At 38.1% G+C, this 19,671-nt stretch overlaps 1 protein-coding gene across 2 annotated transcripts in view; it reads right to left on the minus strand.

The window, feature by feature from the left end:
* Positions 1–668: 668 nt before the first annotated feature.
* Positions 669–19,671, minus strand: part of WWP1 (WW domain containing E3 ubiquitin protein ligase 1) — a 51,883-nt gene continuing 32,880 nt past the window's right edge. The window contains exons 9-23 of one of the 2 annotated variants that reach the window (XM_056854873.1): positions 17,795–17,969; positions 17,255–17,309; positions 17,083–17,167; positions 16,846–16,974; positions 16,223–16,295; positions 16,073–16,144; positions 15,508–15,596; positions 12,933–13,092; positions 6,425–6,558; positions 6,178–6,318; positions 5,081–5,201; positions 4,751–4,855; positions 2,452–2,548; positions 2,251–2,323; positions 669–1,208 (exon numbers count right to left, since the gene is read on the minus strand). In XM_056854873.1, coding sequence (XP_056710851.1) covers positions 1,109–1,208; positions 2,251–2,323; positions 2,452–2,548; positions 4,751–4,855; positions 5,081–5,201; positions 6,178–6,318; positions 6,425–6,558; positions 12,933–13,092; positions 15,508–15,596; positions 16,073–16,144; positions 16,223–16,295; positions 16,846–16,974; positions 17,083–17,167; positions 17,255–17,309; positions 17,795–17,969 — 1,609 coding nt within the window. In that variant the 3' untranslated portion in view covers positions 669–1,108. The remainder of the gene's footprint in view (positions 1,209–2,250; positions 2,324–2,451; positions 2,549–4,750; positions 4,856–5,080; positions 5,202–6,177; positions 6,319–6,424; positions 6,559–12,932; positions 13,093–15,507; positions 15,597–16,072; positions 16,145–16,222; positions 16,296–16,845; positions 16,975–17,082; positions 17,168–17,254; positions 17,310–17,794; positions 17,970–19,671) is intronic. The other variant, XM_056854872.1, reaches the window with a different exon arrangement.

The following is a 19,671-nucleotide window of genomic DNA, read 5'->3' on the forward strand; positions in this document are numbered from 1 at the left end:
CACACACACTTATATTGTGCACTTATGACAAATAAAGCCTTGGCCTAAATGATCAAAAAGAATTTAGAGATGCTTAATTAGGAACATCTGCATTTTTCATCAACTTAAAAGGAAAAAAATTGAGCACAAACAGAAAATTAGTTCAATTGTGCAAAGCTTATATAACTGTATTTCCATTTGGATTCATTACCGGAAATGAGCAGAGCAGTTCACATTACCTTTCATATCCTCCTAAATCTCAAAAATTAATTTATCCTATGAAACGGAAGTGTATCATCCATATCTTTTAAAAAGCCTGTAAGATACCAGACCAGGAGAGAATATGTAAGAATCTTTTATTTATTTTTTCCTTGAAGATTACGTACTGTCCTCTTGGAAATAACCCAAGGTAATATGTAAACAATTCTCAATGCTGCTCAATGAGTTAGAATAGTCTGTTCAGCCTCTACAGTAAGTCAGAACAGTGGCACCAATGTCTTAATATGAATCACATTCATCTTATTGTACATTACTCTTGTGCAAGTAATAAAGGCTTTAACTCACTACCTTGGCTACACTGATGTAGCAGAAAGGGTTATCAACTATTACAGTTCTTTAAAATTAAGCTGACAGAATATCATATTCCATCATTTCAAAAAGCCAGCAGCATTTTCTACATAGTGAGGATACATTTGGCCTAAGCCTTTAACACCTTTATAACAGCCATGCAATAGAAATAATCTTGGAGATGTTGCATAAGTGAGAACACAGAGCCGTCTGGACATTTTTCTGTATAAAGCCAAGAACTTCCTGACTCTTCCGAATGGCTGTGATGCAAGTTTCAAAGCTCTATAAAACTAGAGCTCATTGATGTGTATTTATATATATACACACATTTTAAATAAAGTCTTTCTGTTTCAATTTTATTCTGGCCAGTCTCTGAGGGGAAAATAAATAAAGTAGAGAAAGTTGAACTGTTTTGCATATCTTTGTGGAAGAACAGAGAACTTTTGAGAGTTCAAAAAAATCACTGTACAGAAGAAACAGCTTATATACCAACTAGCTGTGCAATTTAGTTGCTCCGGCCTGTCTGTTAAAGAATAACTTCACTTTGAATAGAATTTGCTTTTTATTCTTGTCCAAATCCTTCTGTCTCTTCAATTGCAAAAAGCAGCTTCTCTTTTAGCTGTTCATAGCTTTTATAGGGTGGCAGATCTAAACGATTAAAACTAAGGAGAGACAGAGAGAAAAGAATCAGACCGTGTCTATGTATTTCAAACATTTTCTATAGATTTCTTAAATAACCACACTTTACTTGCAGCAATAAAATAACTAATGCCAGTACTGCTTTCCAGATTGAAAAAAACTGAGGAAGACACAACCATAACCTCTGAAAAATTGAAATTGTAACCCTGGGGTTACTACCACATGTGAATATCAGATTTGTGCATCCACAGTGATAACAGTTCCTTTTGGTGTGTTGGCTGTGAAGACACAGCAGCTTATACATAATTTTCTGCTCTGGGATTCAGCCCCAAGGCTGCATGGGAAGATTTTTAAAGCCTGAACCAGGCTTACATTTTCCCACTGTCACACACAGGATGTGGATTGAAGCTACCCAAGGTTTCCTGCTATGCTTCTAATGTCATACAACAACTGACACTATCCTCAATATGTTTTGTAACACCAGAATTTCCCCCCCCCCTAAGAAAGCTGTTCCAGGAAACAAAATTAAAAGGAACCAAGAGACTGCATTTGCTTTCACCCAATTAGGACATTTTCTTTTGTTATGAATAATGGCAAATGTAAATAGCACAGAGAAATATTGCACTCACATTAATTTCTCAGCCAACTGTCTCAAGTAAACAGAAGGATGCAGATAATTTAGCCAATTTTAGCCAATTCAATTGTGATATCTCACAACTGTGAATGAGAATGGCAACTATTACTTACACTTCTTCCTTAAGTATTACTGAAGATCCAACAATAGGCTGTATTTCTTCTGCAAAAATGAACTGTACAAAACTTACCAACTGCAATAAAGACTGTGTGGGCAAAATCTGTGCCCAGACATATGTTACCGGGAGTGGAGGGGTACTGCCTCCCCACCCAACCAAGTGCAGTGCAGCCACTTATCTCATAAATGAACAGCAGACACTAACTTCAGTGGCTAAAAGTAAAGCAGCATTAGGCTTCTAGAGAACAAAGAATGGTAAAACAAATATGGAAACCAAAGAACTAGCTCTCATACAGTTGTTATGAAGGACTCACCATGTATGGCTTCTTGGTAGCCACGTCTCCTTGCCAACCTTTTCAATGCAGAATTTCTGAGGACCGTTACTTCCTGAACAACAAAGATTCAAGTATTTGTAGTAATAATCATGTTGGGTCTTAATATCACTTCTTCTAATGGGAAAAATGTACGCTTATAAGGATTAACTATTATAGTATAAATTACACTGATAAACTTACCCATAAGCTCTGCAAATCCTCCCAGTGGTAATCGGCAAGTACCAGTGACGAACTGTAGCAGTCGCATACGAACTTCATTGTCAGCTTCTTTTATGAACTAAACAAAAATACACGAGTATATTTCACTACCGTAATAAGCTAAACTTTAGTAAGCTAATCAAAAATACAAGAGTATATTTCACTACTTTAGTAAGCTAGTAAGAATTAGCCTTGTCTATCCAGCTATAAACAGAAGCTAATTCTATTAAAAGTTATGCTTCGCATATTTTGCCCCCAATCGTCTAAAGTTTTGGTGGTGTTAGAATGCACATATATAATAACTGCACGCATATAATAACTACACGTCATTCTAAATTGATGTATTCGTGTAATTGCAATAATGGATGTTTTGAGAACTGTGAAAGATCTTATACTAGAGGCTTATCAGGAACAATAAACCTTTTCCACAGGCCTTTCCTCCTCATTCACTTTTCCAGACTTTTATTTATGCTGATCAACAGAAAGGAGGGGTGGCTGATACAAGAATACTAGCATCAACATGAAAAGCTGCCAAAAACTACTCTAGACCTAATGACTTCAAATATTTTAATGACTTTATGACACTTCATACTGCTATCTGTGGGCATGACCTATTAATATATATTATACCTACATTTATATCAGCTAAAAATTCCTGTTTAGCCCACACTTTGTAAGTATATCAAGATGTCAGTACTTCATATTTATATTTATTTATTAGATTTTTATCCATCCCCTCCCCAGCCTTGGCAACTCACAACCATAATACAAGCATAATTCCATTTCATTTTTTTAAAGAAATTTTTTTTTCATACTTCTAGCCTGCCCTCCCCCAGCCAAGACCAGGCTCAGGGTGGGTTACAGCATTTAAAAATCTTAAAATATGACTATAAAATACATAAAACCATTAAAACCATTCCCTTAATTATAAAACGATGGCTGCCATATGAGTAAAGTGCCCACTGCCGCAGATAATGCCGACAATAAATTAATACCTAAAACTAGGTCGGCTACCCCCCAGTACATTGATTGTAAGTTAAAACAATATGTTATAATACATAATAATGTATCAATAAAACCTCTAATAAAACCCCCCGTTTATATGTTCCAAGATTCAAGGCGCCAGTCAGTGCATTAATAAACCCTTCAGTCAGGAGAAGGAGGCGGGTGAGCAAGATGCAACAGGAGAAGGGAGGACAGTTTTGATGATAACCGTCACTGTCCTTAACCAGAGGTCTGGCGGAACATCTCCATCTTGCTAGCCATGCAGAATTGAGCTAAGTACCACAGGGCCCAGGTCTCATTTGACAGAGAGTTCCACCAGGCCGGGTCCGGAGCCAAGAAAGCTCTTATGTTACTATCATATTCCTAAGTTAACTAGAACCAGAAACAAGCGTTAAGAAAATAATAAAAATAAGGTCTCTTATTTAAGATGTACCTATGTAACTATGCAAGCAGAATTCCAATGAACCAAGCAATCTTGGTTTGCCATTAGGTGAATGAGCCTGGAAGAGCCTTAAGATTGCACCTATACCCGGCCCACAGTTTAAATGCCTTTACTTCTGTGACAAACTCTAGGGTGTCATTACACCTTATGTACAAATTATTGCCCTTTCCGACAAGTAAGGGACTGGGATGGTACAAAGGAGTCCTCTGTCAGTGGAAGGAGAAAGGGGTGTACTCAGACGTCAGGATAAACCATGGTTAGTTGTGACTTCAATAACCCAGTTGGCATCAAACCATGGTTTCAAACTTAGCATGTGCTGCCTCATCCCTTGAGGCTTCCAATTTACAGAGCAGTATATGGAGAATATTCTTTACCTACATATAGTACACTAACCAGAATCTATTGAACAAACTACAGTTTAAACAAGATATGTTTTACTGTAACATCTGAATGAATAGGATTATATTAGTTTGGAATTCTGATTTGTAGGTAACATTACAAACTACAGTTTGTGTCTTGGATGTAAACACTGCCTTTCTGTATACACATGAAGACAACTGGGAATTAACGAGAAGTGCCAAGAAATGTCTTTACGATCCCAGGAGGAAGGGCCCTACTTTGCTCTTAACGACCTCTTAGCTATGAGGAAAGAAAAGTGAATAAAAGCCAAGAAAGGGAACACACATTACACTCTTAAAGGAACTCTGCAAAGTTCAGCAACTGCTCTAACCATGTACAGTTCCCACAAGAAGCAAGCCTAGGAAAACAGCAAAGATAAAAACATTTTATCAAAATCTGATATGACACTTGCTGACTTTTTCGCAAGAACCATACCTGCCAGAACCATATTATTTGCTTGCTATTTCTTGTATAGTGACGGTAAACAGTGTTCCTCTGCCAGTCTGCCAAATCAACCTCTTGCATGCCACAGAGCATAACCTGAAAAAAAAAAATCACAGGATTCAAGAAAAGAGTGGCTTTTGATACTAAAATTGCTTTCCAACCAACTGCTGCACAACACTTTCTGTTCTGACTACTTTTCTACTTCTGTCTTAACTAATACATCATTATTTATTTTTAGTATTCTTTATTATATGTAGTAAAGTTGGTCTTGCTGTGCTCCTGCCCAGCCAGTTACCGACTTCCAAGACTCTAAATGCTTACCTCCAGTTCTTTTTCATCAAAATACTGCAGCCATTGAAGAGGAACAACTTCATTAAATCCATCAAGGAAAGCTTTGGTTTGTTCTCGTACTCCTCGTGAAAACCGCCACTCTGCCATTAAACTGAAACAGGTAAATGTTTAAAATTCTAAATGGCATCTTATTTAAAAAAAACTGCATCTTATTTATTTAATTTCAAATCTGTATAAATTACAGCCAGCATGATGTAGTGTTCAAGAGTGGTGGACTCTTATCTGGAGAACAAGGTTTGATTCCCCACTCCTCCACATGAAACCTGCTGGGTGACCTTGGGTCAGTCACAGTTCTCTCAGAACTCTCTCAGCCCCACCTACCTCCCAAGGTGCCTGTTGTGGGGGAGAGAGGGAATGCAATTGTAAGCTGCCTTGAGACTCCTTACGGTAGAGAAAAGTGGGGTATAAAAACCAACTATAGACACTTTTAAAACTCTGTACCTAGAACTCTCCTATGTACCTCATATCCATACCTTGATCTTCAGATGCCTCCCTATTCAAAATTATGGGCATTAGTGTATATCTGATCTCTGAGCTCTCACAATGAAAGCACCTTGAAGAAATGAACTCTGAAAATTCACCTCAAAAGCAGAACTATCTAAAAATAACAAGTTGCCCTTTTGGCATAATGGCATGAAAAAATGGCACAAAGGTTAAGTGTACTTTTTTATATATTCTCTGGGAAGCAGTTTCTTTTTAAAAAGTAGGAAAGTAGATCTTGCTAATATTAGAAGGTAGTCCATTTTGATGTTATTTGTACACCCTCTATACATCCCACTCGCTCCTTTGTTTTATATATATGCATTTGCATGTATACTGTAACGTATATTATATATGCCCATTCACATGTATATTAAATTCAAGCATGGCTCATGTCTTGGGTCTGAGGGATATACAGATTTCAACCTTAATAATTTTTTGCTTTAACACCAACCAGAGTTTGTCCTGTTCCCGCCACATGAGACAAGATCAAGAATTATATTCATGTAGAAAAATTTCAGAATATGTAATAATGAAGAAAAATGAAAACATTTGCCACTGTCATGTCAGCTCCACTGTCTCCATACCCAATATATTCTTCTTTATTCTCTTCAGTTACAAGCAAGTTTGAGCCTCCTGCTTTCAGCTCATGCGAGGTTACTTTCCCTAGAAGTTCCATGTCTACACAGAAGTACATTTCTAAATTGCATTCTTCAATGTTGTTGTCCCTAGGAAGAAAAATTAACAAAAATGGGAAAAAAGAAACATCAACCAGATATAATCATTACACTGAGGTGATGAGAAAATGGTGATCATCTGAAAAGTTTTACAAACCTTATCCAAATTAGGGAATTATAAAATTCAGTATCAATAGATTCCAAATCCTTTATTGTGAGTTTCTTATTTAGCATGCGCTTGTAGAATGGCAGGGAAAAACCAGTGTCAATGAATTTGCCATGAAACAATGCCTGTTGAGGATAAAAAGTCGATTTGGTATCAGATACAAAAAAAACCCCAGCATCAAGTATCTTGTTCATGGCATAAAATGACGTAATTGATCTAAAAGGTCTCAGAACAGGCATACATAAAACAGTAAGCCTTGAAAAACTAACATGATGAAAACTAGAGATGATGAAATGGACACACTAAATCAAGGATTAGGTAACATGAAACTCAAACATGTTACTACCAGCACAAGATACCTTCAAATGCAAATTACACTAGCAGAGAACTTTGTTAGGTGGCTCTACTGTCTAGTGTGAAGTTGAGCCTATAAAAGGCAGCAAACAAATTTCTATATCTCCCAGAGCAATTGCTGAATATTATACAATGAATGAAGGAGAAACAAAATAACACAGGAGATGGGTGGGGGGACTTTTAATGGAAAAAGAGGGTGTCTCTTTTCAGGAAGAGATTACATATAAATTCACCATATTAGCCAGCAGAGGGCTTCATGAGCCAATTTGAAGAAGAAACTCCACACAATGAAAAAGGTCAAAAAAATCTGTAGTTTAACAGAAACTCACTCTAGAAACAAGCAATGGAACACAACTTATTCTTCAGTATGAATCTGCTACTATAGGTCATGTCCCTCATTTTCTGACTTATTTCTTAACACAGGAATGAATAAGGAAACGTGATCAAAAACAGTATACCCATGATGATAATTGAATGCAACCACAGGATAATTGCAGGAAGAGGGGCAAAAATGTAGATACCTATGGCAATACTAATAAAGAACCTGCTCATTATTTCATACTACTTGATATTGTGCCTTTCCCTATGGCTCAAGTCAGCTTACAAATCCAGATTTAAAACATAAGAAATACAATAAAATTCCAAATAACTCTTCCCTTAAAATGCCCGCAGATTATAATCCACTAAAAGCCCTGGCAAATAAAATGGCCTTATAGTGCCTCCTAAAAACTTTGAGTGATGGCACCTCCCATACCTCACGTCCATTCCACTTAGTGGGAGCTAGAAAAGGCACAGGCTCTGGAAATAGCCAGGTGGGCTCCCTTATACAAGGGGTTACCCAGAAGGTGGCATATTGACCATAACTGGAGAATAGGGACAAGAGGTCCTTCAAATATGTGCATAATAGGTCATGAGGGCTTTGAAGGTTATAACTAGCACTTTGAACTGAATCCAAAACAAGCTGGAAGCCAGGGTAGGTAAGATATGTTCCCATTGGCTAGCTTCTGTCAATAAACTGGGCTGCTGCATTCCAAACCAGTTGCAGTTTCCAGATTGTCTTCAAAAGAATCCCAATGTAGAGCACATTACAGTAAATACTTGTTCCTTGAAAAACTCCCTCAAAAATTTACACCACAAGAAACTGATCAAATATTTATTCTCACACATTTTAAATGTATTTTGCCTCTCCTGAGTAATCCAGAGAAAAACCACTTTTTCATAGTATGTATTAAAGATAAAGCATCATTACACCCCATCTGAATTCATGTCAAAAGTATTTATGATAATACAGTAGCAGCCTACAATTCAGTAAACCCCACATAACCCTAGTGATTTCTATTTCTTCACTGTTTATCCTGCATGAATCAAGGCTCATCCTTATTAGCAGTAAAGCCAGAGAAAGCAATTTCATTGCCATGTCTCCTAGTCTCTGGTATACCATCCTGTTGAAGAATGCTATTTCTTCATCAGGATAGACAACTATTTCCCCCATTTCCAAGCAGGTGGCATTGGTTATTTTTTATCAGTATCAAAAACATTGTATCATTTGGTATCAGATCTGGAGGAGGGAACAATTCTGACACTTCCTCCTTTAAGCTATTATCTGTGGCTCTTTCATCCTACAGAATCCCAAAGAACAAATCATTTATGTAAAGATGGATTTATGTAAATATGCATTCCAAAGAGAAGGCCATGACTTCCCAGGTACCACTAGGTCCAGGAGGCATATCAAAACTGTTCATAATCTTTAACCAGATTCTCAGTCGTCAGTGCAAATCTGCACATCTGTCCCCATGTTGTCTTCAGAAAACAAAGGTGTCCAGTATGAGACTTTTGCAAACAGGACACCCACTTTATCCCTAATGTTTGGAGAAACACTTGCTTCAAACATTGATTAGCTTCCTGTACCACTGCCCATTGTATTTTCTTCAAGAAAAAAAAAGGCTTCCCAATTGGAATGTAGGGCACCACTTTTAGGCCTAAATTGTCAGGACCTGACAGGCACTTCCATACAAGACAGCAGAAAAAGTGCAATTTGGTACTCAGATTAGGCTCCCCCACCCACCACTGAATTTTGAGTCATGGCCAAAATGCACCTCCAGCCCTCCCCCCTTTTACCATCATACTGCTGTGTATCACCACAGAGATTTAAAATGGTGAACAGTTTCTGGCTCTTTAAATTTCTTCCCACTGCTCAGCTGATGGGCAGTATGGATGGACATTGGAGCCAAGTTCCGTCTAACATTGAAATGCACCTTCTGGTCCTACACCCCACACACATACTAGCTGACCATTTCAGCAGACAGGACGTGCATTCTAGCCATGACCATCCTCCACACTGCATAGCTGTGGGGGCAGGAAGCAAGAGATCCCAACAGCAGAATTTTGGCCGTGTGCCCTGCCCATAAGCCTGACTGGGACTCTGAGCCCACTCCATCATTTACTCTCCCTTGAGAGCATTCAGCCACAACTAGCATGCTACCAAGTGAAAGATAACAGAGTTTCTACTGTACTTATCTTTTGCTTGCTCTCTCGAGGAACAAGCTGTTGAAAACAAAAAGTGAGTTGGAAGAGGGAAATTTGTGAAACCCAAGCATCATTTCGGTAGCCCTTTTGATAAAGTTCTGGAGATGCCTAAGACAATTCTTCATAAAAATAAATGTCTTGCTCTCATAAATGCAAAAACACTTCTGATTTGGCTTTGGGTGCTTGGCACTGTTCTTGGTTAATACACACAATTTAAATAATAATTCAGAAAGCCCCTTTGCATACATGCAAAAGAGCTCCTGAGTGTCTTTCAAACAGGAATGATGCTTTCCCCCTATTACCTCTCAATATTTGGAAACACAGGAAGAAAGAGGGGGAAAATAACCAAAGAACTGCCTTTCAGGGTCAGACCAAAAATTTCACTCTAGTCCAGCAATCTGAATCCAGCAGACTGCAGCAAGATGTTTCTGTGATGCTAAGTAACCAAGCATGTTGGAGGCAGCTTTCACCTGCTGTTGTATCTAGTATCTGTTACAAATACTGTTTCTGAACATATCTGAACTTATCTAAGCTACTTTGTCTAAATGGTAGCCCTAAAGGAGTCTGGTAAGGAAAGGCAGGGTATCAATGTTTCAATAAACAAACAAGTCTTTCCATCAATTTGTCCTGAACTCAGTGCCAAATCCTCCAAAGGCAGTGTGAGCTAGGCAAGTGGGAAGAAGTCTTTCCACATCCTAGAAATCTGCAAGTATTTTGAGTTCTGGTTAGGCTGAACACCAAGAATATTCATTTTATTGTGCTAAATTGTAAATTTTCAAAGGAACTTGTTTTTCTAAGAGTTGAAGTGGCAGTCTCTAATCTGTCACTTCATGATGGTTTGTTAGGCAACACAGACTGTATTGTAACTGTAACACCAGTACACACTAACAGCGTAAGTTCCAACATGGCAAGTCTCTCTCTCTAACAGAAAAATGTTAGAAAATGGGTTCAATTCAGCCCAGATTCTTATTATCCTTTTAAAATGACACTTTCACATGGAGTAACGATACGGGTGCTAAGTAGGGTTGTGCATATCGATAAACCCGAACCGAAAATAAACCCAAAATTAGCCGTTTCAGTAAATTTCGGGATTCTGGTTTACCAAACTCCAAAACCTGGGGATAAAGCCAAAGCCGAATAGGCAATTCCGAAAAAGCCAAATATTCTGCTTTTCAGGTTCGGCGATTCGCCTTTACTCAAAGGCATGGCTCTGTGCTTTCTCCCCTTATTCTTTTTCTTTACTGGTTTTGTTAGGGCCCCATAGTTAGGGCCCTTTTGATATGGGGATTGTGTAATCAGAGCCAACTTGGTCTGACCAACTTTCGAGGTATATCACCCAACAGAAGACTACTCTGCAAGCAGAAGAGTCATTAAAATTCGGGGCTCACCCAGTCCCATCAGAAGGGGTATACCCTCCAAATAAAAAGAGCCAGCTTCAACAGCTGCTGACACCACCAGGCTTCTGAAGGAGATTTCTTTATCCATGTGGATGAGCAATCTCCTTCAGACAGCCCCTGTGGTCGAGACTTCGGCTGGCTCCGATCTCACCCCCCCCCCAAAAAAAACCTGCTCTGAAACTGAAGGTCACCCTGTTTCCCCACACCATGACCATCTGTTGGAATCATATTTTTCATGACCACAATAAAGGACTGCTCACAGGATGTCATTTGCCACCAGAAGGAATGTTTTCTGTGCCTTATTTCTCTTGCATTTAAGCCTTTTCCCTCCGTTTGGAAGCTCATTTGCATGGGCATCATGCAGTGACCCAGAAACGAAGGCAGACCCCAGACTTTGAGGTGCCAGCCTGGAATCGCCTCTTTCCGCCAGTCCTTGGCAACGCTGAACTTTTGAACCTGATGGACAGCTCGGCTTGCAAATGCCTGCAGGATGGGGGCAACAGAAAATTTTGCAGGCCCATAAAATTGGACACCCTGTCCCAAAGTTCACCAAACTTTGGTGACTGTCGAAGGAGAGTCCCTTGCAGCTACACTGCAAATTTGGGGAGTCTACCTCCAAAAACACCCCCCAGGAGCTTCGGAAAAAAATCCCCATTGACTATAATGGGCCCGAATTTTTCGGGAAACCTGAAAATAGGCCGAATACCCATATTTACTGGTATGGGTATTCTGCTTATTTCGGGTTTACAGGAAAAAATTGGGCTGAAAAAACCGAACCCGAAATTTACCGAATTTTTTATGCACAACCCTAGTGCTAAGACTTTCTTATAAAGAGAAGTTCTTCTATCCTTGACACAGAGTTTGCCACCCGTGATGCATGAACATATGTGCCCACTCAAACTTACCCGGAACTATTGTTCTTCAAGAGTGGATCATATACATTCACAGTCCCTCCCACCTCCCCTGCAGATATGTCTTGGGGCTCCTCTATATCTTGTAAGGTTTGGACTCCCACTGTGCTGATGAAATTAGAAAATGATCTATGAATTTAACAGAGATCAGAAAATTGAACTAAGAGAAGAGACGCCCCTCTTCCTCATGTACAAAAGATTGAATGTTTTCTGGGGAAAGAGTAAGTCTTTCCCCCCTGGTTGCCTGATGGACACTGCTTGAAGCATCTCTCACCTACTGACAAGATACCCATGAGGGAGAAAGATATCTGACACTTGAATCACCCCAAGTCTAGTTTTTGAGGGATTTTTTGAGAAATCAATTTCAATCTGAGGACCTTGAAATGCTCAGGAGAAAGGCAGATTTACAAATATCTTTATTAAAATTAATATCTTCTTCCCACATTGTTTTCTCCCTCCTTGGAGGCTATTCCATTATTTGAGCAACTAAATGGCATCAAGTAGGGAGAAGACTTAAGATATTTTTAAGCCTTTAAGGCTCCATATCCTGTAATTCTTTTAATGAGCCAGAACCTTATGCAGCTCTTCTTCATTCTTTTTGAGATAGGCAGCCCAACACTGAACAGTTTCATAAAATCACAGTAAAGCCACTATAATTCTTGCTATTTATTTTTCAATCATTTTTTTCCTAATACTTACTATTAGTGAGTTTTTCTTTTGGTGAGGAAATATATTGAACTTGTATTTTCTGTAAACTTTTTACATCGGGCTGGCTGCCTCAGACCTACTATTCCACTAACATGGAGCTTTCCTCAGGCACAAGTACCTGTCTGCTGTCTTGTGCTTTCCTCTGATGGAAGGCACATCAGCTGTAAACTGTAATCTAAAATTATGAACCAAAGAGATTTTCCTAGTAATGCCTATATATTTATCCATCAGTAAATATGTTAGATTTCCACACCAATATTTATCACTTGTCATGTTCCATTTCATTTTATTACCTAGTCATCTATTTTGGAGATAGCTCTTTGAATTCAAATGCTGTTCTGTGCATGATACTTCAAAAATATTCAAATTATAATAATACATGCCAAGAACAAGTTACATGGTGTGTTTTTTACATGCCTAGAAAGCTCAAAGCCCAAAGCACTGAAAAACAGAATTCCTTCATGTCAGTGAAGTAAGTCAGATCTATTCCTGAATTCTTGGTGAAGCAATCCTAGGACTGTAGATCTTCCAGTACAAAATACCACACATTAAAGCAAAAAACCCCTGTAAAACATACAATCAATTTTTAAAAATCACACTCACCATGGCAATAAACCGCCCAATGAAACAGAAATATGAAAGATGATCAGGATTGATTGTTGATGCTGGATTTATCTGTAGACAGTAGTTGCTCTTTCCAGCATATTCAAACAGGCAGTACATAGGATTCAATACTTCATGAGAAAGCAAGAAGAACCATTCTCTACAAAAATTTACAACAGGATAAAAGATACAATGCATAGGTATCTCCAAGCACTGATAAAACTGTATGGACTTGAAATACATAGGCTTGGATCTAGCAATAATTTCCATTGACAAAAGGGATTTATGTCAGCAGAAGTGAGATTTCCCCACCTCCCCCTTTAGCCAAAAATGATGCTTGAAATGTTGCTCCTGAAGAACAGGGGAACCCAAGGAACATGATGAAGAGAAAGTCTAGATCTGCACTGGGAAGGGGGAATAAGCTAAAATCACCCACCCATATACACAAATCCTTCACTGCATCTAAACCATAGGCTACAATCTTGCATAGCACAAGCAGGGATAAAACATGCATTAGCTGAATGTTTTGAAAATATTTTCTACAGCTGATCAGACCACTGAAAAGCCAATTGGGTTTTAAAATAGGAAATGTGTGGTGAGATGACTGGATGCATTAAAAATGTTCAAAGTACTTCTGGCTAGTCATGTGTATTTCCCATCTCTGCATATTACTCTGTAGTGCTGCAACCAAAGCAAGCATTAATGTATTAAAATATTACATAATTAAATACACTCAATAATAAAGAAAGCTGAATCACCAGTGGAGGAAGATTTGAGGGGGAGGGAGGTAGCTGTATTATTCTGTAGCAACAATCACAAAAAAGAAGCCTGGAGGTTCTTTAAGTAACATATTTCTTGTGGCCTCAGCTTTTGTGGACTCTCAGACCCATGACATTTCTTATAAATAAAAACAAAGTCTCAGGCATCTGATGAAATTAGCTCCACTCTAAAACAGCTGAGAACAATATTTAAAAATCAAGCCACGTTGAGCCATAGGAAAAGGCAGGATATAAGTGTTTAAATAAATAAAATGTTTCGTAATGCCAGTCTGCTGACAGCAAAAGACCATGAAATGCAAGAGGAACAAGCTGTGACATTTCTATGTAAAACTCAATGTTGCTGGCCCATTGACAAACATACAAGCTCAGGGACCACAATCTGCAAGAAACAGAAATACCAATTTGGTTCCCGTATCACTTCAGGCAACACTACTGAAGGACATGATATGATCAACCATACCCTGAGTAGCGCATTCACTTGCTCATCCTTTAACACGGTACATGCAGTCATCTGTAAACAATGCTCTTCTGCCACAGAACAAACAAATCAGTTTCTACACCAGGGGTCGCCAACCTTTGACAGCCTGTAAGCACCTTTGGAATTCTGACACAGTGGCATTTATTAATCACTTTAGAATATTTACATCCTACTTTCTCTCTATGAAAGCAAACGACAATTGTGGAACTATTAAAATATTTAACAAATATACATGATTAAACTGTTACAGGCAATCTAACTCACTAATCCCATCAAGAAGAAACTTATCAGTGCCTCCTGCTTCTTAAGTATAGAAGGAATAGATTGTGCTATGAATGTTACTTCTGAAACACATCCTTTTAAATGTACAGCCTTTGGGAGCTCACTATCCAACAGGATCACACAGATTCCTCAGCAAAAGACCCACTACACAGATTAAAAACCACTTAACTAAACAACGGGGAACATATTATTACGTTACTACTAGCTTGATTCATCATTATTCTTATCTTGTATACATCTGAATTTTCGTTAAAAGTGTCACTACCAGCCCAGCAGTTGCATTTCTCACTGCCTGTATCTCTTACATTTCACAGCCTTTTAACCCAATGCCCATATTTTTTTTCTTTTTTCCTTCATACGGGTTTGTCATAAATTTCCTTCTTCCACTTCACTCTTATCACTCTCAGTGAGTGTGATAAGATTAACAGCTGCACAGGGTAACCAAAACTCAGCAATATATAGCGTTCAGATCTGGTCACCATGGAACGTAACCCCAATTTTTTTAAAAAAATGACACACATCCACTAAAAGTTTCTCAGTCCACAATGAACTAATTTGGACAAACCCAATCTCCTGCTTCACCATTATCGCAATTAGGTAACCAAAACTGCCTCCAAGACACCTCTTGCCTCTGTCCCCTTACCTGGAAATATTTCCAGGACCTCCGTCTCAATTTCAGCCAATCAGGAACCATATCTGTCCATTCACTTCGCCCCCTACTCTCCAAGCAGAGATACAAAAGACTCTCTTGTTTTTAAACTCACGTCTCTGGTCTTATAACTGAAGGTAGAATTTGTACTCAAATCGTGCTTTACTCCACTGTACTTCATTTGGGCATGTTTGTGGAAGATTCCAAAAGGACACTTTATCTAGCTCAAACCACCACAATTTCTGTATCCTAGTGTGAATTTGGGCTTGAATTGATAAGTGAGCCATATGTCCCCTGATTACACACAACCAATCTTCACACATGGTAGTATATTAGTATAGCATGCTTCCTGCAACACTTTTAAACAGTTTTAAATTAGAATTTTACCTGGCTAAACCACCATAATCCAATCCTTCTTCTCCTCTGAATATGACATACAATCGTCTTCTTAAGTCATAGGGTTTTAAAGCCATGATCTGTATAAAATTTTTGAATGTAAAACAGAGATGGAATAATATAGGATAAATATGGAACAAACCATTTACTTGAATAACACCCACCCCTGTGATCCCCGGGTTGTTTTGTTTCAACTACCAAAAGTAGCTGGGGGGGGGGGGTAGGAACACACACACTTCGATCAGAATTGGTTCTAGCTGCACTTTTTACACAGGAGCCAAGAGTTGCAGCAACAGTATGCCTGCACACCCCAATGGAGAACTTGTGTAAAAAGTAACCTCTAGTTTGCCCCTAAAATGTAGTAAGGACAGATTTCTTAGGTTGGATTTTAGACAACACAGTATCAAAAGTCTAAAAATTCTAACAGTTTTACAGAAAAATTGCTTCAGAGGCAGGTAGATTTCCTAGAAGTTTTTACATAACCAAGTAAGCTTAAAAGCTCTTCAGATACTTAGTGCTTCACTTTAGTGAACTTGAAAGTAGTAAACACTGTTACCTGTTGGAAGGAATCTTCAAACAGTGTTTGTCTGGATACATTGATCTTCACATGGCTAGGCAGAGCATTTGACTATAAACAAACAGGAAAATTATCAAATATATATTCAAAGAATATTAAAATTGACATAATTTGTTATAATTACAGTACCTGACACAGGTAACGAAAATGAGCCAGTTTCCACCTAAAGCTGCGTTCGTACGCAATTTGTGGCCCTTTATTTCTGTAAAGCATTAAGCAAAAAATACGTTAAAATTTCACAGCACTTTCAATGGCATACCAACAATTCCAAGATTTCAAAAGATTTCATTCAGCTTCAGAATTACATTATTTTCCTCCACAGCCTACAATGCTCCCCTCTGGCTTAAGCCTTTGCTTTCTTTCCCTCCTTCTGGCTCCACTCCCTCCACCCTGCAGTGACTTCAGATCTGCTTCCCTCCCTCCTCACTACCATCTTATTTTTGTGGTGGCAACCGCTGCCACAAAGTCAAGTACATTTGCTAGGCAATTTAAAATGCTATCTGAATACGATGGTATTTTATGATGTCTGCATTTGCACAGGCATCACTTTTAATTTGTTAAGTGGGATTGCCCCATTTTCCCCCTACAAATCAATTTTTCTCCAAACTGGGGTTTTGTAGGAACCTAAATTGCAGCCACAGCTGGCCTAATTTTGAAGATTTTTAAAAATATAAATCTGTGCAGGAGCCAGCCCTGGTTATCATGAATAAAGATAAGAAGCATTTTAAAATCCTCACTAACATTTTACTTACACAGTAGATTTACCAGTACGAGGATCATTGAAGGTAGTTGTCCGTGTGTTATGATCAACAAAATATCTAACACCTTCTCTGGTGTATCTAATTTCCCAGCCTTCAGGAAGGGGGTCCTCATTTTGTAAGCTGCATGAAAAATAAAAAATATACTTTTGGGGGGAAAATCCCAGTAATCTTTCATTTAATTTAATCTTATTTCATTTAAGTACATCGATGAAAAGCATGTAAACACACCCTTGTGTCCGTGGGTCTTCCCACTGTGTTGTCTTTGTGTTGTGATTCACAAAATATACTCTATCATTTGAATCTACTCTCCTTTCTGAAATACAAAAACAAAACAATGTAAAACAACAATTAAAACAAACAATTCACTGGTTTCTGTTTCATATATAGATGTATTTCTTACCCCAGCCTGGTGGTAAAGGACCAAGAGGATCATTTTCTGCACTCAACATTGAGGCCTAATAATGCAAAAGAAAAATTAATACATCTCATGGAATGTAATTATTTTATTGTAAATAAATAAGCCATGGGAAAACTCCAAAAGGCACTATTTCTTTAAGGTTGGATCCAAAGGTTCTGTTCTACTTCAGCATCTTTCACTGATGCAAGGAGTCTTTTTATAATATAGCTTGGCTGTTTTATTGTTAGTGCTAATTTTTAATTATATTTTTATATGGTTTGTTATGGGTAGTTTTTTTTAGGGAGTTTACTTAGGCCTTGGGTGCCTAAAAGAGCATAAGGGTAGGATATACATTTAAAACAAAATAAGTAATGAATACATTATTAAAATAAGGAGATGTTACGAAATTGAACCCATTACAGAACCTCTCCAGATACCAAGAAATGTCTCAGTAATCAGCATTATGCAGGAATGTATATGTAATATCTAATGTAAGGCCATCGGGGGGGGGGGGAACGTCAATATTACATTTTGTAAATTTACCGAATAGAGGTATCGCTGGTTAAACTGTTGCATAGCTCCCTGAAGTTGATTGCGTTGAGACTGCCATTGTTCAAAGTTCCTGACCGATTCCATTGTTGGTCGCTGCCATGTTGTTGTTCGCGTGTTATGGTCCACATAATAAACTCGTCCACGATCATCAACCCTTCTTTCCCACCTACCCGACAAAAAGCCAACGTTAGCAGCTATTTTCTACCCAGCCATTATAAAAAAATAATTGTCTATAAGCAACTGAATTCCCTTTGGCAATATTCTTTTGCCAAGACTTTCCTTGCCATAAAGTTAAGCCTGCCAAATGCCCCCCCCCAATAAACAAGGTATAAAATAAAATCTGACAACCCGCTCCAAAATTAGAGAGCTGGCTCTAAGCAACCATCCAAGTGTTCTTTCCTGTGTTGCCAATGTGACCAGATTAAACTAACATAATGTTACATATGGCAGTTGTTGCACTGACATTATTATTCTTTTAAAATAGAAAGTAACTGAAATCATACCAGCTGTGGTACTATAAGTCCAAAGCCTAGACTGATTTAATGAGCCAACAGTGCCCCGTAACAAAGACTAGCTCAGACCTTTTAATTATGAGAACACACATGAAGCTGCCTTATATTGAATCGGACCCTTGGCACATCAAAGTCAGTATCATCTGCTCAGAGTGGCAGCAGCTCTCCAGAGTCTCAGGCCTTTCTCATTACCCATTGCCAGTCCTGTTGATTGTAAGCTGCCAGGGGGTTGAACCTGGGATACTCTACCACTGAGCCACAGCCCCTGAAGACACAGCCACTGAACCATCTGCAGAGAAAGGTTCTAAAGATGGGAAGCACAACCAGCCTTTGAAAATCAAGGAAGCTTTTTTTTTTTTAAGCCTACTCACATCTGAACTGGCACAATTAGCCACACAATTAGAAGTTTTAGATACTCAGGCTTGTCATCCCTTCACTTTAGAGCCAGTTGCTAGAGAAGATCCAGTGAGGGTTAGCAAACAGATTCTAAAATAGGCCACAGTACTTTATCTTGAATTAACTCATAATGGCAGATCATACTATTCAATCCAAACTTCACTATAGCAAATTTCAAAATTATTTGCAAATTTCATCTTTGCCTTTCAGATCTGATACACTGCTATACATGCCTTGCATTTATAGGAACTTTTAACAAGAACATTATACTACTTCATATAAATGGTACCGACAGAACTATTATTTACTTCTACAGATTTTTAAAAATAAAAACATATAGCACGGAAGACATTTTTATGAATCTCAGCTCACAATTTTATAGGATTGTACAGTAGGTTCCATAACACCTTGTAATATAACATGCAACCTTTAAAGTAATTAGAAAGTCTCCCGTCTATACATTTTGTTTAAAAGACTGATCTTTAAAAACCTATTAAAACATTCTCTTTTAAATCAGTTTCAGCTAGACTAAGAAAAAAACCCTTCAAGTTATTATATAGATGGTACTTTACACCAGCAAAACTTCAGTATATCTATAAAACATCTTCATAATGTTGGAGATGTCATAAAAATTTAGGAGCTACAAAAAATGCTCTTTGGAAATTGATATATTATAGAGAGTCTAAACTGTTGCAGACGTTTTGAAACCTCATTCCTTTTAATGTTTGTTTTGAGCTGTATAATCTCCCCCCTGAATAGTGAGAGATATCAAGTCTGGTTGTGGAGTCTAAAGGAACAGATATATTAACATTAACAAAATGTTGAAATTAAATGTAATACCCAATTAAAATGTGGCTTTACTAAAGTCATTTACAAAGGAAAATAACAAATTGGCACATCAATCATTAATAATTTCTAGTTGCTACGAGATCCATCATATCTCAATATTGGAAACTCATA

This window comes from Euleptes europaea, chromosome 8 (assembly GCF_029931775.1).
Source record: "Euleptes europaea isolate rEulEur1 chromosome 8, rEulEur1.hap1, whole genome shotgun sequence".
Taxonomy (NCBI): Eukaryota; Metazoa; Chordata; class Lepidosauria; order Squamata; family Sphaerodactylidae; genus Euleptes; species Euleptes europaea.